Source organism: Carcharhinus amblyrhynchos, chromosome 12 (assembly GCF_965287045.1).
Source record: "Carcharhinus amblyrhynchos chromosome 12, sCarAmb.v2.hapA, whole genome shotgun sequence".
Taxonomy (NCBI): domain Eukaryota; kingdom Metazoa; phylum Chordata; class Chondrichthyes; order Carcharhiniformes; family Carcharhinidae; genus Carcharhinus; species Carcharhinus amblyrhynchos.
Window position 1 is genome coordinate 18,654,050 of NC_137335.1, and position 25,465 is coordinate 18,679,514.

A 25,465-nucleotide genomic window follows, 5' to 3' on the forward strand; every position below is an offset into this window, starting at 1 on the left:
CTTGTCTGTGGTAATTTTAATTCCAATACATCGGTGTATTGCTGCAGTTGAACTTGGCAACTCTGACGCATTATATGGAAGAATCAGTTCCTGGAAAGAGAGGCTTGCATTTGCATCACAACTTTCATTACCCCAGGGCATCCCAAATTGCAGCACAGATAATTAAGTGTTTTTGCAGTTTGGTTAATGCAGTCCTACAAACAGCACTTTCTGATATTGGTTGATGCCAAGTATTTGTCAAGGCACTTAAGTAAACTGCCCTGCTCTTCAAATAGTTCTGTGGGATCTTTTATGCCCACCTGATGGGGCAGCCTCTGCTAAATGTCTCATCTGAAAGTTGGCATCTTCTCAAAATTGCACCTGAGTGGCAGCCTAGATTTTGTGCTCAAGCCTCTAAGGTGGAAATTTGAACTCCTGACCTTCTCAGAATTAAGGGTGAGAGTACTATCACCTGAAGTGTGATTGTTACAACACTCAATTAAATCTTTAAAAATTCTTTGGGCTGATATGAAAAGTACTGATGAATGTTGCTTTAAGTGTATTGAGAAAAATGCCACGTTCAAGGAGGAACTAAATGGTACAGCCAGCCTGTTACTTGCAACTTTGAGAACTGGAACTTGTTCCTTGCAAGTTCTGCTCAGTGTGTCCTCTTCTGCTTCTCACAGGTGATGGATTTATTTTTGTAGTTGTAACATTATGGTAGGCAGTGTTACTGAGTCAAGCTGGCAAATGTTTTATGGGATACAATGTGGCATAGTTTTGGCATTTGAAAAGTTTCACTCAAATAAGCGTGAGCAGAATGGAATGGATATCTCAGTTCAAAGCAGCACACAAAGGAACAAACATAATAACAGGAATAGGCCATTCAGATCGATTAGATCATGGTTAATCTATATCTTAACTCCAATTATTTATCTTGACTCTGTAATCCTATTTTGCCTAACAAAAATTTAACAATCCTTTGTCTTGAAATTTCCAATTAACCTTGCCTCATGAACTCTTTGAAGGAGAGTTCCATCTTTCCACTGCTGTGGCATCTGGCCTAGTTCTAATTTTAAAGTTATACTTGGTTCTGGACTGCCTCCGGGGAAAATAGTTCCTATTGAATTGTTAGTGTTGTTGGACACTATTAGACCTCACCTTAATCTTCTCTATCTAAGGCATTTGGGATCTAAGTTTAATCTAACCTCTCATTTAAAGGGCAGTAACTCTAAGTGTAATGCTGCCTTAAAATGTCACCCGAATTGTGTGTTTGTATGTGTGGAGTAGGACTTGAACATGCTACCTTCTGATTTGAGCAAGAGTGATACCACTAAGCTTTTGTGGGATATTTTAGCTTACCAGCAGCAATGTGAGGAGGATGAAATTCTGTACATTAAAACACTTACCTTATTCATTGGGCCATTTCTTTCAAAAGATTATGCTTTAAGTCACTTGGTGGGAGACAGTGTATATTCCTTCAGAGCTAGTCAGTTCTTCATTCTGACCACTGTTAACAGAATAACTTGGAACATCTTTTGTTTGAATAAAGGGGTGGATAAATTGCATTTGTTTAATTGGAAATAACTTGCATTTTTATAATGCTTTCACAATGCCCTAAAGCATTTTACTGTCTGAAATGCCTTTGTAGCTTAGTGACTATACTAATGTTTTTCATTGACTGCAAAGCACTTTACTCTAGTATATAAATGCAAGTTCCTTCTTCCTTTCTGCTTTGAGACTCATTTCAAACATAGTTCTGATTTTAAAATAATAAAGCAGCTGAATTTTTCAGCTCTGCAGTCAGCAATGAATAGTGTGTTAGTCACAACAACCCCAACTACAATGGCATGTTGACTACCTTGTCAAACCAGTTGACCCAAATATTACACTACCTGCACCATGGTACAGTTGGTGTGGGCAGGAGTGAGAAGGCCATTTTTTTTTCTTAAAGTTTTGTTCACAAAGGAAGAATAGGGTGCTCTGTGCCTCAGAGTGCACGTTCTCCCCCCTCTCTTTTTGTCTCTCTTTTTCTCTCTCTCTCTCCTCTTTTTTTTCCCCACCCCCAACATGCACAAAATATCACCACACCTTCCAAAGCCCACTCATAACCACCTTCCACAGGTAGCAGGAATAGACCATTTGGGCCTTGAGCTTGTTCCATCATTTCAAGAGGTCATATCAGATCTGTGGCCTAACTCAGTTTATATACTTTGCCCCATATCCCTTACTACTTGAAGTTTTAAAAAAAACTCCCCAAGTCAAAATTGGCAATTACTGTTTGTGTAGAAGTCTCAAACTCCAACCACTCTGTGTGTAGAGGTGTTTCCAAATCTCTCTCCTGACAAACCATTTTTTTTTAAAGCTCTACTCCCTAGTTGTAAACTTTCCAAATAGAGAAAATAGGGTTGAAATCCAATAAGTTCACCTTTTTAGAATTGAAACTTTGATCATAAAACCCCATAACCATCTAAATTCAGGGGAATACAATCCTAGGGCAAGATTTTCCATGGTGTGTATCGTAACAGTGGAGGAACCTCCCAATGGCTAACAGTCGATCTTCTGGCCCTACTGTTCAGTGGGGCTTCCCACTATATGCACCCCACGCTGCCAGGAAACCCTCGGCAGGGGTTTACCATTGCGGGACCAGAAGATCCTGCTGAAGGGACTGGTTAGAAAATCTTGATCCTAGTTTGTGTGATCACTTATTGCAATTTTGCCATATTCTGGTAAACCTACACTGCGCTTCCTCCAATATCTATACACTTAGATGTGATATCCGGAACTGGTCCCTGTTCTCCAGGTGTGTTTTTATCACGGCTTTGCTTTGCTGAGGTATTATATCTAGCCCATTATGTTCTACTCTTCTCAATGTAGAGACAAGCATTCCATTTGCCTTTTGATTGTCATGGAAAGACTCAGAAAAGATTTTTATTATCCAATTTCAAACCACTTTGGGCCTCGACTATTTCTAGGTTTACGTCATTTAAAAATGACTCTGATCTATCCATATTGGGTTTAAAGCTGATGACCTCACATTTCCTACATTGAAATCCATTTGCCGCAGTTTTGGCCATTCACCTAATCTTGTTGTTTTACTGCTTATGGTGCCATCTACCCCTATGTCATTGGCAAATTTGGCTATATGGCCGCCTATCCCATAATCTAAATTATTAATAAGTATGGGACCCAGATCGTTAGCAGAATAGTATGCCGTAGAAAAGCAATCCAGTCAGAAGGAATGCAGCAGTAGTAAGTTTCAAGGGAGTAAGACCAGGCTGGACAGCCTCTACTTTAATGTCCAGAAGTACTAAAGGTAAAAGGGATGAGTTAAGGGCGAGGACTGGCACATGTAATTATGATATTGTAGCCATCATAGAAACAAGTGAGGGGCAGAATTGGCACTGTGTCCTGGGATATAGAATCTTCAGGTGAGTTGGAGGGGGTAAAAGAGGAGGAGGCATTGCATTATTAATTAAGGAAGCAGTTGTTGCAGTAAGGAGAGAGACCTTGGAAGAGGCATCAAATGAAGCTTTGTGGGTAGAGTTTAGGAATAAGAAAAGGAAAGTTGCGTTGCTAGGTATTTATTATCAACCCCCAGATAGTTAGCGGGAAATTGAAGAGCAAATATGTGCACAATTCACAGAGGGAATTGGGTGATTTCAACTTTTCCAGCATTAATTGGGATAGCTATCATGTTAAGGACTTAGATGGAATAGAGTTCTTAAAAAGTGTGCAGGAAAATGTCTTGGGTCAGTATGGAGACAATCCAACAAGGAAAGGAGCTGTACTGGATGAAATTCTGGGAAATGAAGCTAGACAGGTGGTTGTTGTGTTGGTGGGAGAGCATTTTGGCGATGGCGACCACAACATGGTTCAATTCAGATTTCTTTCTGCATAAAGAAACTGACTGACATGTTGTGGGAAAAAGTTTTGGATTGGGGGAGAGTAGATTTTAACACAATTAGGCAGGATCTGGCCAAGATCTTACAAGGTAGACTGGAACGAGTTACTATTTGGGAAATCTATAGAAGAGCAGTGGGACAGGGGAGTGTTCAAAGATGAAGTGGGGAGGGTCACACCCAACATTTTCCCTCTAGGAAAATAAGCTGAAACAAATCCAGAGAACAATGGATATCTAGAGATATTCAACTTACAATGAGAAGGAAAAGAGAGGGTTTAAACTATATAAGGAGACTCAGTCTGCAGAGGCATCAGTGGAGAACAAAGTACAGGATGGAGCTTAAAGAAACCAATTAGGAGAGCAAAGGGAGGATATAAGAGAGCTCCGGCTGGTAAAAGTAGGGAAAATCCCAAGATATTCTGTAAGTATATCAATGGGAAGAGGATAACCAGGGAAAGAGTAGGGCCCACTAAGGACTAGAGGGGGAACTCTGTGGGTGGAGGCAGAGGACATGGGCTGTTAAATGAATATTTCACATCTGTCTTCACCCATGAGAATGAGAAGGTAGTTATGGAACTTGGGGAGAGACTGAGCCTATTGTTCATCACTTCTATAAATGACATAGATGACCATGTGGTGGGGCGGGATCAGTAAGTTTGCTGATGACACAAAGATTGGCCGGGTGGTTAACAGTGATGATGAGTGTCTTGGGTTACAGGGAGATATAGACGAGGTGGTCAACTGGGTGGATAAACAGCAGATGGAATTTAACCCTGAAAAGTGTGAGGAGATGCACTTTGAAAGGAGTAATTTGACAAGGAAGTATATTGTGAAAGGTCTGACAATAGGAAGTTCCGAAGAACAAAGGGACCTTGATGTGTTTGTTCTTAGATCTCTGAAGCTGGAAAGGCAGGTTTAAAAAAAGGCATATGGCACACTCGCCTTTATCAGTCGGAGTGTAGATTACAAAAGCAGAGAGGTCATGATGGAGTTGTATAGAATTTTGGTGAGGTACTGTGTGCAGTTCTGGTTGCCACATTATAGGAAAGACATGAATGCACTGGAGGGGATGCAGAGATTTGCCAGGATGCTATTTGGGATAGAACGTTTAAGCTCTGAAGAGAGTTTGAATAGGCTTGAGTTGTTTTCATTGGAGCAGAGAAGACTGAGGGTGACCAGATTGAGGGGCATGGATAGGGTGGTTGGGAGCAGCTGTTCCCCTTAGTCGAAGGGTCAGTTAAGAGGGGACACAAGTTAAAAGTGAGGGGTAGGAGGTTTAGGGGGGATTGGTTAGGCCTCATTTGGAATATTGTATACAATTCTGATCGCCACACTATCAGAAGGATGTGGATGCTTTGGGGAGGGTACAAAAGAGGATGTTGCCTGGTCTGGAGGGTATTAGATATTAGGGGAGGTTGGATAAACCTGGTTTGTTCTCACTGGCACAATGGAGGTTGAGGGGTGACCTATAGGAGTCTACAAGATTGAGTGGCATTGAGAGAGTGGATAGTCAGATGCTCTTTCCTAGGGTAGAAAAATCAAATTCTGAGGTGCGTGGGGGGAAAAGTTTTTAGAGGAGTTGTGCGAGGCAAGTTTTTTTTTACGAGGGTGGTGAATGTCTGGAATGCAGTGCCTGGGGAGGGGGTGGGAGCAGGTACGATAGCGGCATTTAAGGGACATCTAGATGAATACATGAATAGGATGGGAATGAAAGGATATGGACTCAGTAAGTGCATACGGTTTTAGTTTAGGCGGGTGTTGTGATTGGTGCCAGCATGGAGGGCCAGAGGGCCTGTTCCTGTACAGTACAGGTCCTCCTTTTGTTTTGCGGTGCCCTGAGGTCACAAAGGTGCAGTATAAATGTAATGTTTCTTTATTGCTATATTAAATTCTTTTTTCCTTCCTGTGTTTTTGCAGCGTATCTACTACCTGTCGCTGGAGTTCTATATGGGCCGAACCTTGCAGAACACAATGGTGAACCTGGGGCTGGAGAATGCCAGTGATGAGGCCATGTATCAGGTATGGTGTATGACAGCAGTGCCATTGGCTGGATTGTAGTATTCTGATGCCTAGTTCATATTCAGCAGTTTGATGCATAGATGTGACAAGCTAATGTGGAATTATAGGAATCTATTAGTTAAGTTGAGGCATATTCAAGCTACTTTAGGATTATATAGTGAAGGGTAATGGTGCTGTAATTTTTCTTTTCAGTGTTGTTTAATTATCATATTGTCATGTGGTTTTTAATTCCACTGCTTCGGCCAAGGTCTTATCACATTCCATTCAAACTGACCAACTGTGAGCAGGGACAAAATCTCCTTTTTGTTTTAAAATGAATCTATTCTGTTTGATATTTGTGAGGGGGCAGCTGTAAGAAGATCACGTCTTTAGTTTGATTGTGATTTTTTTTATTTCTCTTCATTCTTTATCCTGCCCATCTATTTGATTTTTTTTAAACCTTCTATCTCTTAATTGTTTCTATCTTTCGTTCAACATTTGAGCTGAGTTTCACACACCGAGACAACTATTTACTGTCATGTCTGCAATATTGTCTCTTTCAGGTTTATGGCTTCCTGACTTCACATCTTAAAAGTCCCTTCAGGGTCTCCTATTTCCTGTATGCTCCTTCCTTCCAGTATATTGGACTGGAAATTCTCATTTTCAATTTGCACATCTTCATCACAGCTTTCTCTAATTTCTTCCTCTCCCCAGTCTTTACCCTATGGCTTTCTGTCCTCCTATGTATCCCACCCATCTGAGAGCTATTTTTAGTTTTCAGCCATCTTGGCCTAACTCTCTGGAAATCCCTTTTGAAAACTTTCTCCTTTGCCACTTCCCTCCCTACCTTCTGGGATGGCACAGTGGTTAGCTCTGTTTTCTCATAGCTCCAGGGACCTTGGTTCAATTCCGATTGTCTATGTGGAGTCTACACGTTCTCCCATGTCTGTGTGCTCCAGTATCCTCCCGCAGACCAAAGTTGTGCAGGTTAGGTAAATTAGCCATGGGGAAATGTGTGGGGTTACGGGGATATGTTGGGAAAGGGCTTGTGGAGGATACTCGGAGTCAGTGCAGACTCAGTGAACCAAATTGCCTCTCCTGAACTGTAGGGATTCTACCTATGATCTTTTAAAAACCTTCTCAAAACTCCTTTATTTGCCCCCACCATACTGTTGGTCATCTGCTCAGGATCTGTTATGCTTCTGCGAACTGACTGAGATGCTTTCTATGTTAATGACAACATCTTGCCTTGATGTTTTGCCTTTAATATAGTAAAACACCCCAGACCACTTTGCAGGAGTGTAAATCAGACAAGATGTGACACAGCCAAAGGAGTTATTAGGACAGGTGACCAAACACTTGTTCAAAGAAGTCGGTTTTAAGAAACATCTTGAAGGAAGAGAGGTGGAAAAGGTCAAGGAGAGAAATCTTGAACTATGGACATAAATGGTTGAAAATGTTGGAAGGAAGTGGGGGATGCACAAATTTCCAAGTCAGGAACTCTGAGCTCTGAGGTTTGTAGGGCACAAGGTGCTTGCTGAGAAAGGGAGGAGCAAGAGAATGAAAGATAAGGGGGTGCGATTCTCCCAAAACAATTCTAAATGCTGAATTTGTGAGAAAACAGGCGTAATTCACACTGACCTTTTCAGTGAAAGCTTGCACTAGAATTTCCCACACTCTGTGCAGCGCAGAGGTCACCAACATGAATATCACTAAATTTCAGGGGGTGGGGCCTGTTCACGTTGATGAGGCTGAAATCAATGGCCCCGCACAGTCAGCCTACAGTTTGCTGGCCAGCTCAAAGTGGGATGGGAGAATTGTGCTCCCCTCCATATGAATTTTAAAATCAGGGCAGAATTCTTCAATCTACTATGTAGCTGCCCCACTATAAGTGAGAAGAGAATTTGCTGTTCCAGGCGAAATTTTCAGCAGCACCAGAGAATTTCAGCCAAAATCTGAGGTTTTCAGCCCATTTCTAACTGGACAGGAGCCAGTGTAGGTTGGCAAGCTTGAGTATGAGCTTAAATGAATGGAAGGCAAGTCACTGTTCTTACAAGGTACATCACAGCTGAATATTTTCCATTCTGCTTTATAGGTATATGTTTCTGCTCGTGATTTAATAAAATTACTGTACAACTTTAAAAATTGCATTGAAGCAAATATCAAAACCAGACATTGATTTTAGCTCCTTCTGACTGTAGTGTTATAAAAATCCCATCTTGAAATCCATAAATGAAACAAATGAATGTACTGGTAATTTGCAATTGCACAGATAGTAATTGTCTTTCAGTTTTATAGTTCATTGCAGCCTGCAGTAATGTGCTTCAGCATTCTTTAATATTTTCTTGCTAAGCGCAGTTTCCAAGCAGCAGTGAGCACACTACTTCAACCCAAAGAGGACTTTATTGCTGCACCATGTGTTCATTACTTAGGAAGTTGTATTGATTTATTCAACATCCAGAACATTGACATTCAGCACAGAGTTTCATTAGCCAGGGGCGGTCATTTTAGCTAATGGATGTAGAGACCCATCTCCAATATAATTGTATAGCACAGGAGGGTGACATTTGGGCCATCCCTCTGAAAGAGTTATCCAATTATTCCTATTTCCTCTGCTTTTTCTTCATTGTGCTGCACATTTCTTCTTTTCAAGTACATATTCAGTTTCCTTTTGTAAGTAACTACTGAATCAGCTTCCACCCTCCTCTTTCTGATAGCACATTCCCAATTTTAAAAAAATGTACTGCATTATCTCACCTTGGTTCTTTTTCCAGTTATTATTAGATCTGCAACCTCTGGTTACTGACCACCCCTCCCCATGCCTTCCCAACAGTAAAAACAATTTCACCACATGTATTTTTTAAAATTCCTCATAACTTTGAACACCTCTATCTAATTGCCCCATCAAAGTGCTGAAATAGGTATTTATTTCCATATGTGGTCATTGCTAGCTAGGCCAGCGTGAGAGACCAAATAGCTAGTGCCTCTATTTTAAGAAGTTGTAAGATTCTACGAATGAGAGAAGTAGCAAAATGCCCGATTATAGTTTTGAGCTGTAGTAGCAAAATTGTCTCTACACAGTATTCTGATAAAAATTTGGACAGACAAGGCAAGTCAGGTCATTTTTACCCTTGAACCAATTGTAATTCGAGGTGAATAGAAAAGGGAATAAAGTAAAACCACCTGGAGTAGTTCTGTTGAAGGGTCATCAACCTGAAACATTAACTATTTTTTCCATAGATGCTGCCTGACCTATTAAGTATTTCCAACATCTTCTGTTTTTATTTCAGATTTACAGCATCTGCCGTATTTTGCTTTTCTGAGCAGGATAGATTAGCAAATGTTTAATCCTTATATGGTAAAATTTTCATTCCTCCCAACTTCTAGCTGGGTTTAGATATTGAAGAACTGGAAGAAATTGAAGAAGATGCCGGACTTGGCAATGGCGGTCTTGGAAGATTAGCAGGTAATCAAAATTCTCATTTGATAAGAATCCATAAGATATATTTCCACCCTTGCTTTGTGCACACACAAAACAAAGTGTAAGTTTGGTTTATGATGTGGAAATGCCACTCTCCTGATGAAGGAGCAGCATTCTGAAAGCTCATGCTACCAATTAAGCCTGTTGGACTTTAACCTGGTGTTGTGAGACTTGGACTGATACTTATTTGAATTTTGTGCCTCCCTCTGCTCTCCCCTCACATTTATGTAGATAAAACTTCTGGGAGATATGTTTAAACCCATTGAGGAGTTTTTCTTAATAATGTAACTCACTGTGGGAAATCTGGGACTGAATGATTTGTTGCCAATATGTCTACCTCCCATCCCCCTTCCATTTGGCAGCATATATACAAGTCTGGATCCCAAGGGGCAAACAAGAGTAGTTTAAATGTGGAGTAAGCTTTGTAATGGCTCTGAAATAGGCCTTTCTTTTGCATCTTCTCTTCTAACTGTTGATTGGGGCAACTGGGCAGCAGCCATTTTTTTTATTTGCAGTTGTCCTGATAAATTGTTGGAAGAAAGTACAAGAAGAATTTTGTCCCAAAGCACTTTTGGTTAGTAGCTAACTTTTCATGTTGTAAAGTCCCACAAACTGCAAAGGAGTAAATTACTAGATCATTTGAAGGTGAGGTTGGGGTGACGGGAGGGGGAGGAGAACCACACTTTAGATGTTTGTTTGAGGGACAAATATTGGACCAGAACTCCAAGAGATCTCCTGCTTTTCTTCAGAATAGTGCTGTAGAATTTCTTATCCATCTGAAAGGGCAGGTTGAGCCTCATTTTAATGTCTCATCTGAAAACATTGGTTCCTCCACCAATGAACTCAACTTTGACAAAGGGACATCTGGACTCAACATCAGTTTTCCTCCCCTTGCAGATGCTGTCAGACTTGCTGAGATTTTCCAGCATTTTCTCTTTTGGTTCCTACACCAGTATGGCACACTCAGTACTGTGCTACCTCATACAAAGGGCGTCTTGCCATAAAAATAATTAATTGACACTTTTGCTAATTACATTTGCTCTTTATTTTTATCCTGTTTCCTTTTGACTAGCAAAGGAACAAATCATGTAAGTGCACCATTGTATTCAGAAGGAAAGTTTTGCGTTTGGGAAATGCTTTCGTTGGCATCTGCATATCCCAAAATGCTTTACAGCCAAGAAATAGCTTTGAAGCATAGCCACTGGTGTGATGTAGGAAAGGTAGTGGCTAATTTTCACACAGTATGCTTCCACAAATAGCAGCATGATGATTTTGCTTCAGTGACTTCAGTTCAAGAATAAATGAATAGTAAATATTGGAGAGAGCTCAACTGCTCTTCCTCAAAATCATGTCCTGGAATCTTTTTATGTTCACCTGACAGGTCAAACCTAGCCTTGGTTATATACCTCATGAGGAAAACGGCATCTCCTGGCACAGGAACACTTTCTTAGTAATGCACTGGGACTATCAGCTTGGATTTTATATTCAAGTGGAGTGGGGCTTGCACCCATAAGAATATATGAAATTGGAACAGGAGTAGACCATTCAGCCCTTCGAGCCTGCCCTCCCATTCAATATGATCATGGTTGATGTTCTGATTCAAATGCCAGAGCACTTTGTGGCGAGCTGGAACTGACACCTTAGGGTACAGTTTCCACTTTGTTGCAGTTTCTCTCTGAAGTTTGCTAGTTTTCCGTAATGAAATTGTAGTTGAAACTTCTGCCCAAACTAATTTTTTGTTGTTGAACAAAAAATCTTTCATGAAGCAGTGCAACCAGGCAGTATTTTAGAATATAAATTTTCATCTGTTTGTTTGTATTATAAAATGTGATGTATTTGAGTAGTACATACAAATTGGGAACAGGCCACTTGGCAACTTCAGCCCGCTCCATCATTCCAAAAGATCATGGCTGACCTAATTTTAACCTCAGCCCCTATTCCTGCCTACCCTGATAACCTTTCACCCCCTTGCTTATGAAGACTATCGACTGCTTTAAAGACAAAGACTCTGCCTCAGCCAACTTTTTGAGGAAGATAATTCTCTCAGCCCTCTGAGAGAAAATTTCCCTCGTCTGTCTTAAACATATGGCCCTTTTTTTTATAGTGACCCTTTAGTTCTAGATGCTCCCTCAAAAAGAAACATCTTTTCCATATCCACCCTCTCGAGACCCCTCAGGAACTTGTATGTTTCAATCAAGTTGCCTTTTGCTCATCCAAATTCCCAACAGATAGAAGCATAGCCTTATTAGACAACCCATACATTCTAGGTATTAATTTAGTAACCCTTCTGCACTGCTGCCAACGCTTTTATATATTTTTTGAAATAAGGAGGCCATTATTGCATATCGAACTCCAGATGTGGTCTCTCCAACGACCTGTATAACTGAAGCATGATCTCCCTAGTGTTGCATTCAATTCCTATTGTAACAAATGATGAGTCTATTAGCTTTGCCAATTACTTGCTCCTCTTGCCAACTAACCTTTAGCAATTCATGTGCTAGGACACTCACATCCATGTGCATCAGAGTTCTGCAATCTCTCACCACTTAGATAATTTGCTTTTTCCTTATTCTTCCTACCAAAATGGACAGTTTCATATTTTCCCACATTATTTGCCCACTCACTTAACTTATGCATATCCTCTTACAGCCTCCATATGCTCTTTTCAGAGCTTACTTTTCTACCTATCTTTGTCATCAGCAAATTTAGCAACCATACATTGGTCTCTTCATCAAAATCATTTATGTAAATTGTAAAGATTTGGGGTCCCAGCACCAATTCCATGGCACATCACTCATCACATCCTGCCAACCAGAAAATGATTGCCAGGTGCAGTTTTACAGCTGGAAGTGGATCTATCACTAGAAATATGGAGTAGAAACTTGTCTAAGGCAGTGGCACAAAATAGGAGATGTTGGATTGGACATCTTTTATCTGCAGAAGCTAATATAATTGACTTCAATGGAACCAAAAATCAACACTTGGGCTGAATTATATGGCCTTGTATCAGAGCGAATGGCGCTGGAAAATGTATCGAGCTTTTCAAAAGTCCATTGACTTCGGCAGGAGTGGAAAATCCTGCAAGCTGAAAATTCCACCCTCAATGTATAAAACATGGCTGATCCATTATCACCCATTTTGTCAGCCATAGGTGAATTTCTACCCCAAGTAGGTCTAGTCCATGAGTAACCTGGGGATATGGCTAGTTTTGTGGTTGGGGTCAACAAGCCGCTCAATTTTTTAAATTTGCATGGTCTTTTGAGCTAGTTTTTTTTAATTTGCATTGGATGTAACTTGCATTTCAAATTCTTAAATCTTAGAAACCCTGCAGTGCAGAAGAAGGCCAATCGGCTCATTGAGTTTGCACCGACAACAGTCCTACCACACGCCCTATCCCCTAAACCCCACACATTTACCCCCGCTAATCCCTCTAACCTACACGCCACAGAATACTATGGGGCAATTTAGTGTGGCCAATCAACCTAACTTGCACACCTTTGGACTGTGGGAGGAAACCAGAGCACCTGGAGGAAACCCATGCAGACATGGGGAGAATGTGCAAACTCCACACAGACAGTGACCCAAGCCAGGAATCGAACCCAGGTCCCTGGAGCTGTGAAGCAGCAGTGCTAACCACTGTGCCACTGAACTTTTTGTGCTGGGTTGACCAATTTCAGCCAAGTTGCATTGCAGAAATCAATGCCACACAGGAGCTCTACACTCTCATTTGTAATATGGTGATCTAACATTGAAAAGTGAATGTACCAATAAACCAATGCTAGCACTTTTGCTCATTGTTTGTATTCTTGTATTTAGCCTGCTTCCTTGATTCATTGGCCAGCCTGGGTTTGGCAGCATATGGCTATGGAATTCGCTATGAGTTTGGTATTTTTAATCAGAAGATTCTTAATGGTTGGCAGGTGAGTTTGCTGAAATGATTAAAATCCCTAATCTATTGATCAAGAGTCAAAAATAAGTTTTTGTTATTGCTGTTAGACCAATTTACATACTGCTATCTGCCAACAGAACAGACTCTGTTGACTATAGAACTCAGGTAGCCAGTTGGTGAAAGATAGAACATTGGAGCCTAATCTGTGTCTGCTCAATCTTCAATATACAGAGAAATACTGGGTGAAATTCTCAGGGCAGGTTTACCATGAGTGAAAATCCTGTTATGGCCGCTAACTCTCGAGAGGATTTATGGCAGCGTGATCTCAGTTTGAGATCTGTCCTGTGCCCCGCCTTACTGGCAACGTAATCTGGGCATGAACCTGGTCTCCATCAACTTAAATGGGTTATAACATCATACAGCTTAATGTTGTTGCTTCTGTTGCTGGTTTTCGAAAATGAAAATCGGTCGTGATGACCAGGCTGGGGGTTCAGAGGTAAGTATAACCGCTGAGTAGGGAGAGACGTGGCTGTGCCAACCTGGCAGTGTCTGAGGCAGGTTCAGTTTTCCCCATTGGGGAATTCCCTTATAGGGTGAGGGGAATGGATGTTTTTTTTTGGGGGGGGGGGGTGCGTGCACGCAAGGAGAGAAACTATGGGAGAGGGGATGCTCTGGTGCTTGCTGGGGGAAGAAGGATGATGTTTATTGGGGAAGAGGTGGGTGGGAGGAGAAACCGGTGAGTTTCACACAGCTTTTCTCACCCGATCTAACACTGTGCAATTTTGGGAAAATTCCACCTACTCTTATGGTGCATCTCCAACCAGAAATACTTATTTCATTCTGTTTCTATGTGCACCTGAATGCAATTAAAACATAACTGATCTACACTGAACATTGCAGACTGGCTTGCAGACAGTCAAAATGAAAGCTCTTGGAATTGAAGGAAATCATTGAGATGGTTCAGGTGATTAAAGACAGAGTGTGGTTAATAGATATGTACTTTAATTGGAAAGATTAGATCAATTGTGTCCCCAAAGGATCTCTGTATATCTATTAATTTTAGTTTGGATCACAAAATGGAGAACTATACATCTTAAGTTTGCTAATGACAATATTGATTAATGTAGTAAGAGCATAAAATTAGAGAGATTGGGAGATTAACTATGGCAGGTGGATTTCAATGCAAGTTAAGTGTAAGGTCATCCATTTGAAAATGAAAGGAGTATCACTTAAAATGGAAAAAGTAGGAAATGTGGAGGTCCAAAATGTTTCACGGGTTCATGCAGACAGATAATTAAAATGTAGTTGTTAGGTACAAAAAGTAATCTCTTTCACTCAGTATCAGTGTCGCTTTTGATAACACTGTTTACATTTAGAAACAATTAATGTACGATTAGCAAGTCATTATTGATTCTTCCACAACACAGTATTCATAGAAACAAAATCCTACCTGCATGGCAATGAATGGGTCGATCTGACATTACAAGCCCTGCATCTGATGTCAGTAGTTATCCAATTTTAAGTGCTAGTCTCTTTACATGCATGTGATTTATTTTCTTGCCTTGGTCTGGTGGATGTGGCCTAATGAAATGAGTCCTGAGGCCATACTGTTGCTTTTAGTAGGGCCTGCAAAACAGTAGGAATCCATGATTATTTTGCTACAAACCTTTGCCCATTTTTGCCATTTACCAAGTAGACCATCTGTCCCCCCACTAGAGAATTCCAGGCAAATAATATGCACAGAGGGGATTGAAATCCCAAATTCCTGCACTGCAGCATGAACTTTTTATCACCATTTCCTTAAGGCGGAGAGGCAGTCCTAAGGGTAAGGCTGGTCAAGGTGATGTGTGTGACACAATAAAATTGTGAGCTGTGGCCTCTTCTGCCTAATGAATAACTTGAATGTCCACATTCTGAACCCATCAACAACTGTCTTTATGCCACCAACTCTTTGTTTTCGGTCTGGAGTCACACTAATTTTTCAGGCATTAAAATTGAGTTACAGTGGGAAGAAGTTTGGGAAGCACTGGTATAGATGCACTTAAGGGGTAACTAGACAAACAAATGAGGGAGAAGAGAATGTGAGGTTATAATAGATTTGGTAGGGGAAGGTCAGGAGAGGCTCCAGTAGAGCAGAAATGGTGGCGCTGGTTGAGCCAAGTGATCTGTTTCTGTGTCGTTACCTTTTGTAAGCTACAATTTTGAGCCCTTAGTTTTGTCACAAAAAATAAAAATTTGCACTGTTTATATTGTTATATTCCATTTGATCTTTTTTCTAATCTCTCAAAAATTGCAGGCCTTTAAAAAAACAAAACAAATCCGCAGGAGACAAATTGCAACTGTTGCATTCCATTAAATTGTTTAATGTTTTATTTACTTCATTCATTTAAAGGTAGAAGAAGCTGATGATTGGCTGCGCTATGGTAACCCTTGGGAAAAGGCACGGCCGGAATACATGCTCCCTGTTCATTTCTATGGGCGAGTTGAGCATACCGCAGATGGCGCCAGATGGGTCGATACTCAGGTATGTACCGCTTAACCTGCAACATGTAGGATTTTTGGGGGAGAACCGTAGATTTCAGTCACACCATCAAAGCTGCTGATTATTACCAACCTTTAGGCATTTTCTGTCAGGAATAACAATCATTCATGTCATCAGTTCCTCAAGCTTTATAGCTTTCTTGAATACTTTCTTGAAAATGTTCCGGATTGTCGTACCTTTTTCTTTGGTGGGAAAACTGAGAAAAAAGTATTCATAAGTTTTTCTGTGCTGTTTAATTTTATCATTCCAATGTCACTTCTCTGAAATAGCTACCCAATTAGTCCCAATTTACCTGTTTCCCTCCATAATTTTGCAAATGTTCAATTACTTTTTCCTTTTGAAAATGACAATGGAACCTGCATCCACTGCACTTTTTGGATAGGTTCTTCATTAAGATCATTCCTGGCAAAGAGAGGAATGACAATGTATTGGTGTGGGAGAGAGTGGCATGAAATGGTGAGATATCAGTTTGTGCTCATACTTTTGTTATATGGCTGATCTTTATGTGCCACCAGAGAAATTGATGAGACAAAGCAAGATGCTTTCCATCGAGATCAGAAAATGAACTTCACTCCCACAAATCTATTACATCCCATTCTATGGTATAACATTTTGGGATCTAATGAGAAAAGGTCAGCTCTTGCCAGAAAAAGATGGTAGTGCTAGCAACTTGGACGTTCATACCTTGCGTAGGTAACTAAACATTGGAAGTCTGAAGGGGAAGAGGATATACTAGCTTTGCAGAGTGATGATACAGATATGTCACAATCATGAATTCAGGTTGCAGATATTACTTAAATTTGCTTTGAGTTTAGAAGATTGAGGGGTAATTTCTGAGATGCAAAATGCTAAGAAGCAATTGGAATTTCACAGTTGAAATCAATAGGGTTTTGTAAGGGAATGAAGAAATATAGAGCAATGGAGGATAACTGGAGTAAGTGGCAAATCAGCTATGATCTCATTGGAATAAGGGTAGGTGATTCAGCCTTTAAAACTTGCTCTGCCTTTCAAAGGAAAGTATTACATCTTTGCTGCTGGTGAGGAGTCCTCTGTGACGAGTAATGACCTTGTGTTAATGAAAACAGGTTGTCCTTGCCATGCCCTATGACACTCCAGTGCCGGGATTTAGGAACAACACTGTCAACACCATGAGGCTGTGGTCTGCCAAGGCTCCCAACGACTTCAACCTCAAAGACTGTAAGTTGTTAGAAAACTTCTCTGCAGTTGTGAAAACCTTGTTCTTGGTATCAGTACAAGCTAATATGACTGCTGTATGTATTCAACAATGATTGGCTTGTGATTTCCATCATGTACATATTTAGCAGTCCTTGTGTGAAAGAATGTATCTGAGCAGATATTGAGGGGATGGAGGAGTTGAGCTCAAAGCCATGGTTTTGGAGATGTTTGTAAGAGATTTTTGAAGAAATGTTCTATGCAGGTGGTTTAAATGGCTGAGGAATCCAGCCCCAATAATGGAACAGATGCAGAGAGATATTAAAAAGAGGAATTGAGGAAACTGGTTGGAACAGACAAGCTGCAAATTGTGGGTTCAAATCTCAGTCCAGAGTACAAAATCTAGGCTGACAGTTTCTGTGCAGTACTGAGAGAGTGCTGTATTGGCAGGTTTCATGTTACAGATTAAACTGAAGCTCCATCTACCCTTTTGGGTGGCTGTGAAAAAGAGCGTAGCATTATTACAAGCTAACAACAAGAGAGCTTTCTTCTGTGTTCTGAACAATCTTCATTCCTCAACTAACATTACTCCTGACAGATTGTCTGGTCATTTCAAGTTTTATTCATTCGTGGGATGTGGGTGTTGCTGACTAGGCCAGCGTTTATTGCCTTTCAGAAGGTGATGGTGAGCTGCTGCCTTGAACCACTATATATTCCGTGTAGTATAGGTACATCCACAGTGTTGCTGGGGCAAACCTGCTCCCTAACAGTAGTGAATGAACAGCAATATATTTCCAAATCAGGCTGGTGAATGGGTTTGGAGAGAATCTTCCAAGTGGTGGTGTAATTAAATATGGGGGTACTTAGTAACCACTGTCCCCTTCTACACAGAGCTCTGGGACATTTGAAATTGCAAAGTGCACAGACGGGGAAGGCCAGGGAAGAAATTTTGGTGCATTTGATTCTTGAGAAGTTATTTGTTCATGAGCAAAGTTTTCAGCAGCCTCTGTGTGGCTGGGTCTTAAGCAAACAACGGTCCAGAGCAAAGAGATGATCATAGTGACCTATCAAACACAAATTTATGCTCAGAACTGAAGGGGCTGGATTTTTCCATTGGTACGGTGATGATGCTGGCTTTTCAATCAATCAACGTATCTACTGACTATGAAACCATTGGCAAAGATTTCATTTGGGAAGAAGGATTCCCTCTCAGCGTCAGCTACAGAGTCCCATTTGCGCTATATAGCACAAGTGAACTTGGCAGGCAGGTGTGGGCTCATCTTCCACTCACTGCAACACAAAACTGGGTAAACCGGGTTGCAAAAGTGAAGAGGTATTGGAACAAAGGATGAAATTGGATTTACTTGAAATGATTCATTTAACGACGTTAAATATTTTAAGTGCAATAATTTTGATTAACAATTTTGCGTACATATTGAGGAAGTTGGATAAATCATTTTTTTTACAGTAAAACATGTAGATATTTTGATTAAATCATGCTGAAATGCCACATTTTGCTTTTAACAAGATTTGCCAAACTTTCACGTTGACCTTTTAACATGATCGCCAGAATTTTACCACCTTACCTCCACTGAATTGGAGCGGGCGAGGGACGGGCAATGGAAATGCCTGTTGACCTCGGGTGGGAATTTCCAGTCTCGCTCGAGTGAGGCCATAAAATCCAGCCCAGTGTATCTAATTTGGTCAAAAGTGTTGACATTAGAACAATTAAACAGTATGACAAATCTCAAAACATAGTCAAATTACAACAATCTTTGAATCCATTTGAACATTTAAAAGATCCCATTGGTGTGGGTCTCTTGTATTTGTAAAATGAGAGATGACTTTTAATGCCTGTACTCATTTTCTGGGGAACTTGTTCACAGTTGTTTGCTATTAGGTGGAGTTTTGCCTTGCATAGTTAAATGAAAGGTGGCTTGTTTCCATGTTAATTGAATTTGTGGCTGTTTGCAACAATCAGGACTCCATTTTCATGCCTAACCAGCTTTGTATAAGTGTTTTTATTTTTCCTCCTTCCCTTCTGAACAGTAATGAAGTGTAATAAATTATAGACGACAGTATTGTTTTTCCCTTGTTTGAATGGTAAATTTCTGTTTTTGGAGAGCGATGAAAAGTAATGTGAACAGGGGGCGGGGGGTTGGAGTAGCAGTTGGCCCAGTTAAAGTACAAATACCACCTCCAGCTAGAAGGAGACAATAACAGCAAATCATTTGCAGTCTTTTTCATTCATTTGTATATGGCTGAATCTGCCAACTTGCAGTAAAGCCTCTATTCATCTGTCTCTAGTTTTGGATGATTTAAGTGGCACGTGGTCAAACTGCAGATGGAACAGTGAAAGGGTTTGTTTCTTTTACCCCCTTTTGTGTGCAAGGGAGGGAAACTAATGTGTCATGTATGATTTCTTCCCCCCCATCCCCATTACTCTTAAATGCAGGTCACTGTAGCACAGATCTGAAACATTCCCCTGGGTCAGAATCCACTTAACATGTTTTATGAATATTGATTGAAAGACCAACATCTGACTCTGGTGTAATGCACCAATGGATATCCTTGCAGTTTGGGAGTTATTTTTCTAAACAGGGGTCCTTGCAATGCTCATGAGCTGGTTAACATACAGTATTGATGGACAGTTCCTCTGTTTTTAATCAAAAATTTGCAGAAGGAATATTCAGAGTGATGCTAATCTTGAAGGCTGGCCAGTCATTTTTAATTTACTATCTCTAGCAGGAATTGCATATGGTTAAAATTGATGGCCTGGAAAAGACTATCTGATCACATCAATCTTCTCCCATGAGTGCAGGCGCATGATAGATGCTTGCTCCCCACAGCCATGTGATGTCCTAGCCTGTGGAAAATTTCCCTCCACCCTCTTCAGATGATCACATTTGGTCCAGGAAATCACAGGGATCAAATGCTATCTATGCAACCACTTACCTTCTACATGATTTAGTCTGTGTCCCAATCATGTCTGGCTCCCTCCTGAAGGTGTGCAGAGTTAGTACGTAGTACTCCAGTCAGCAAAATATTCCAATGATTGAAAGGTAGTCGTCTTTAAATAATTTTCAACCTAAAACATCAGTGAAACTGAGTTTTATTCTGAGCCCATGTGCTGCTTCTACAGTGTACTTCTGTTGTGCCATTTCTGGAATCCACCGCTCAATACACATCAGGTGTGAAGATTCTGCTGTGCGTGATTCATCTGTTGTCATGTGCTGCTTTTACAATACCTATAGCTAGCTTTGCCAATCCACCAGGGTTGTCTTTGATTCTCTTGAACATTGCTACAAGGAACTCTGGAAAAGAAATCAGAGCGCATTAAATAATTGTTTATTTATTTATTTGAATATTTTTGCCTATTAATTATAAATAAAATAGGACTAGGTAATGGCTGGTTGACTTGCAGTTAAAAATCATCAGGAAGGTGGTATCAGTGGTATTGTTACTAGACTAATAATCTAGAGATCCACCACGGCAAATTATGATTCATTGATGCCCTTTAGGGGAGGAAATATATCAAATTTACCTAGTCAGTCTTGCATGAGAACCAGATCAACGTGATTGTCTCTCAATTCAAGGACGATAAATGTTGACTCAGCCAGCTACACCCGCATCCCATGAATTAATTATTTTTCAAAGGGAGAGTCAGTTTGTCTTCCAGTAGCTGTAGGTTGGAGATCTTGGGTGACCTATGCAGTGTGGGTAGTATAGATGGTTACATAATGAAACCTCCTCAAATCTATTCAAGCAGCATTACCAAACCTCAGCATTAACAAATCCTCAGACACCTACTATGGTGTCTGAGGATGAATTTATGATGCGTATAAAGAGAGGGGATGCTTTATGTAAAATGTGGAGGCCTGCTGTAGACTGTTGGAGCTATCTGAGGTTCTTGTGTGTACAAGGAGTGAGTGGGATATCCTCAGATGTTTGGAGGAATTCTCTCTTGCCTGACCTGCAGGGAATGGCTTGGTCAGAAAGCTGTGGGAACCTGTGATTAGGGATTTGCCCCACACTATGGAGTTTAACTCCACATGGTGTCCATGGCTTGGATGTCATCCTAATTGATGGACTGACTTTCAGTTGCGAGGTGAACAGGTCAATGAAGGCCACAGGATCAGGAATATAAATGATGGAGTAGATTGAAATAGAGGAGGTGGGAGTCAATCAGATGAACTATTGATCCTGAGAATGTAGAGATGGGGATTTGGAGGCCTCCAGGGATCAATGGGATGGATTTTGGGGGGGGCCTGGTGATGTGATCAGGAATTCCAGAGGGAAGGTTTTAGGGAAATGCCTGATTGCAGGTAGGTAGATGGATCTAGAAATTAGTTGCAGAGGATGTATTCTTTGAGACCATAAGCAGCTTGCGTGATTCACTTTTCTTGCTTCCCACATGGTGACAGACATTTCTAGCTGTAGCAAGATGAAGCCCCTAATGGTTCAGTAAAGACCGTTAAGGGCTTTGTTAGGGGAATTCACTGAGGCCTCCAATCTGGAGGGCCCTACATGTAGCCAAATCTAGCTAAACACAGACTTGAGAAACAGAATGTAGTTAAAGATGTTTGTTATTTGACCAGTACATACTGGGAGAGAGATCAAGTCATAGAGGTTTACAGCATGGAAACAGGCCCTTCAGCCCAACTTGTCCATACCACCCTTTTTTAAAACCCCTAAACTAATCCCAATTGCCCGCTTTTGGCCCATATCCCTGTATATCCATCGTACCCATGTAACTATCTAAATGCTTTTAAGGATAAAATTGTACCCGCCTCTACTACTACCTCTAGCAGCTTGTTCCAGACACACTCACCACACTGTGTGAAAAAATTGCCCCTCTGGACACTTTGTATCTCTTTTTTCTCACCTTAAACCTATGCCCTCTGGTTTTAGACTCCCCTACCTTTGGGAAAAATATTGACGATCTACCATGTCTGTGCCCCTCATTATTTTAAAGACCTCTATAAGGTCACCAGTCCATTTAGCCCCTCCTTATAACTCAAACCATCAGGTCCAGGTAGCATCCTAGTAAATCTTTTCTGCACTCTTTCTGGTTTAATAATATCCTTTTTATAATAGGGTAGCCAGAATTGCACACAGTATTCCAAGTGTGGCCTTACCAATATCATACTTTGTCAACGTCTTGACTTTCTCGCTGGAGCGTAGGAGGCTGAGGTGTGACCTTATAGAGCCCTATAAAATAATAAGGGTCCTAGACAAGGTAGATAGCCTATCTTTTCCCATAGATTGGGGAGTCTAAAACAAGAGGGCATAGGTTTAAGGGGAGAGATACAAAAGTGTCCAGAGGGGCAATTTTTTCACAGAGGATGGTGAATGTCTGGAACAAGCTGCCAGAGGTAGTAGTAGAGACAGATACAATTTTATTTTCTAAAAAGCATTTGGATAGTTACATGGGTGTGTTGGGTATAGAGGGATATGAGCCAAATGTGGGCAATTGGGATTAGCTTAGGGATTTAAAAAAGATAAAGGTGGCGTGGACAAGTTGGGCCGAAGGGCCTGTTTCCATGCTGTAAACGTCAATGACACTCTAACTTTAACAAGACGTCCCAACTCCTGTATTCAGTGTTCTGACCGATGAAACCAAACATGCCAAATGCTGCCTTCACCACTCTGTCCACCTGTGACTCCACTTGCAAGAAGTTATGAACATGTACCCCTAGATCTTTTTGTTCTGTAACTCTCCCCAGTGCCCTATCGTTTAACTGAGTAAGTCCTGCCCTAGTTCAATCTACCAAAATACACCACCTTGCATTTATCTAAATTAAACTCCATCTGCCATTCGTCAGCCCACTAGCCCAATTGATCAAGATCCTGTTGCAATTGGAGATAAGTTTCTTCACTGTCCACTATGCCACCAATTTTGGTGTCATCTGTAAACTTGCTAACCATGCCCCTTGTGGGATGGATTCCAGCTTTGCTCTGAAATCACATCGCATGAACATTTCTGATGTACTATTTTCAAAGATTCATATTTCTTCCCCCACCATCCAAACTGGATGATCCAATTACATTAATACATACTTTACCTCAGTCAATAGCATTTTAGCCTCTGGCATAATTAGGCATTCATTGGTTAACAGGACGTGGAAATCTTTCCCCCACTGCTATCTTATCTATGCATGTCTGACAGGTTCAAGGTTCCCCCTTGCCACTTGGCTGTGGAAACTGAAAGGGAATCATTCTGCCTAACTAGTTATACCTTATGGTCACAGCTGCCACAGAGAGGCCAAGAGTAAGGAACTGAATGGAGTTTCATTTTAATTTGCAATTAAATCCTTCTATGCATACCATATCTTAGTGCCTTCCAGCTGAAAGGTTTTCCGAAGCCTTTCAGAGTTGGCTCTATACTTAGTTACAGCAATTGTGGCCTGTCTGGTTCTGCTTTTCCCCATTATGCTCTTAGGGCCGCCCTTGGCCAAAGCTTAAAGACATTCAAAGCTACATTTTAAAATTACAATATTTGTTCACAATCACAACCATTGATATTGTTTAATAGACAATACTTTCATATATGTGGAAGGCATGTTGTAATACCTTTTGGTATAAGGCACATCATGGTCCCTATTTTAAACTAACCTATGTTGGCTTAAAAGCCCCTTAAGTAGGGAGTTCAGCATCCCCTGCTACAGGCTTCAAATGGTGGCAGGGCCGAAAGGCAGACCGTGAGCCTTCCCACCACAGACTTAACCGGGGTAGAGGTGATGGTGTCCCTATCAACCAGTATTCTGCCTGATTAAATGCCCCTGCCTCCAAACCCCCCACAGAGGAGAGCGTAAAATCTGCCCATTGTGCATGAGGGTAATAGGGTCACATGGGTTTGAAGTACCTGAGGCACTGTGTGTGTGAGAGGGGAGGAGACATGAACCGTAAAAGTGTTTGGAACTATTGAATGTACTGTGAGGAGGGAAAGAAGATGCTAAACAAAGCCTTTTTTGCCATGAGGCATTCATTGTGTATGGATGGGAAGGATTGCAAATTACCTTGAACTGTCTGAAACAAGGCTGGGCATGGGCCACACCAGGAGGTAATACAAAGGTGCAGGGCCGCAGACTCAGGTCGTAATTGCCAAATGTAAATAACTGTTTCTTCATCCAAATAAAAATGTGGCTAAAGAACCTTGTTTATTTTTATGAAAACAGACCAGTGCTGAACAGCTAGCAAGTTTCAGATCTATTTTTAGAAGAACTGCAGTGAACAATTGGCTGGGTATCAAATCTTTTATGCCGTTAGATGTATTCCCAGCCCTCATGAGCAGGTGATCAGAGTTCCAGCCTGAATTCTGCGTTGACATCCAGTGTCCCATGGGAATAGAGTGGTGATTTCCGTCTCTGTGTCTCTCTCGCTGAAGCATTGAATTCAGCACATTGTGTGTCTTATGGATTGCCAACTGTGTTGACATGTTCCCAGAGGTTACTGCACACGACCTTTAATCATTGCACTCAATCAACAGCTATTGTTTTCCTACCCCCTATAATTTTTTTAAAAATATTTATAAATAGTGTTTATAAAAAAAAATTCTTATTTCTCCCTCTTTAGACGCAGCTGTGTCCGAATTAATGTTTAATTCTTGGAGAATCGTAAAATCCTTACAGTGCAGAAAGAGGCCATTCAGCCCATCAACACTGCACTGATCACAAACCCACCCAGGCTCTGTTCACACAACCCTACATATTTACCCTGCTAATCCCCTGACAATAGGGTCAATTTAGCATGGCAATCTACGTAACTTGCACATCTTTGAACTGAGGGGAAACCAGAGCACCCGGAGGAAACCCATGCAGTCACAGGGAGGAAAGTCTGTGTAGAGTTTCCACAGTGACTCGAAGCTATAATTGAACCTGGATCCCTGGCGCTGTGAGGCAGCAGTGCTTAACCACTTCAGCACAGTTCTGTAAGTTGGTTACCTTATTTACAGCACAGAATAGCTGGGTTTGTAAATTCTTTATCTATTATTCTATAACCCAGGTTTAGGTGGACAAGGCCAAATAATCCATGAGGATCCTCCAGCATTGTTGAGGCACGTCTTATAGACCAAAAAGACTTTACATTTAACATAACATCATTCACAGCTTTTAGTGTCTCAAAGCTTCATTGTTAATGAAGTACTTCTGTAGAGTCAACGTTGTAACACAGGAAAAGATGTAGCCAAATTATGCGTAGCAAGATCTTGCAGCCAGATAAAATGAAAGGTCGTAGACTCTAAACATTAGTTACAGAGAAACAGAATTATAGTGTTGGACCTGTTGAATATTTCTAGCATTTTTGGCTCATTTCAGATTTCCAGCACCTGCTGTATTTTATTTTAGTGTTGGGATGATCGGATAATCTGTTTTAGTAATGTATGTTGAAGGATAACTAGGATGCTCTGCACTTCAAATGTTCATGTTTTGTCCAACATCGATGAAGCACACTTATACAACTATCCCTGTCGCCAATTTCAACTTGGTTATCTTCAATTCA

The 25,465-nt window shown here is 40.9% G+C and overlaps 1 protein-coding gene across 1 annotated transcript in view; it reads left to right on the forward strand.

The window, feature by feature from the left end:
- The window catches only part of pygb (phosphorylase, glycogen; brain), an 85,053-nt gene that overhangs the window by 10,894 nt on the left and 48,694 nt on the right, over positions 1-25,465 (forward strand). The window contains exons 2-6 of the mRNA XM_080200137.1: positions 5,801-5,902; positions 9,269-9,347; positions 13,179-13,282; positions 15,644-15,775; positions 16,879-16,990. Of these exons, the coding sequence (XP_080056263.1) occupies positions 5,801-5,902; positions 9,269-9,347; positions 13,179-13,282; positions 15,644-15,775; positions 16,879-16,990 (529 nt within the window). The remainder of the gene's footprint in view (positions 1-5,800; positions 5,903-9,268; positions 9,348-13,178; positions 13,283-15,643; positions 15,776-16,878; positions 16,991-25,465) is intronic.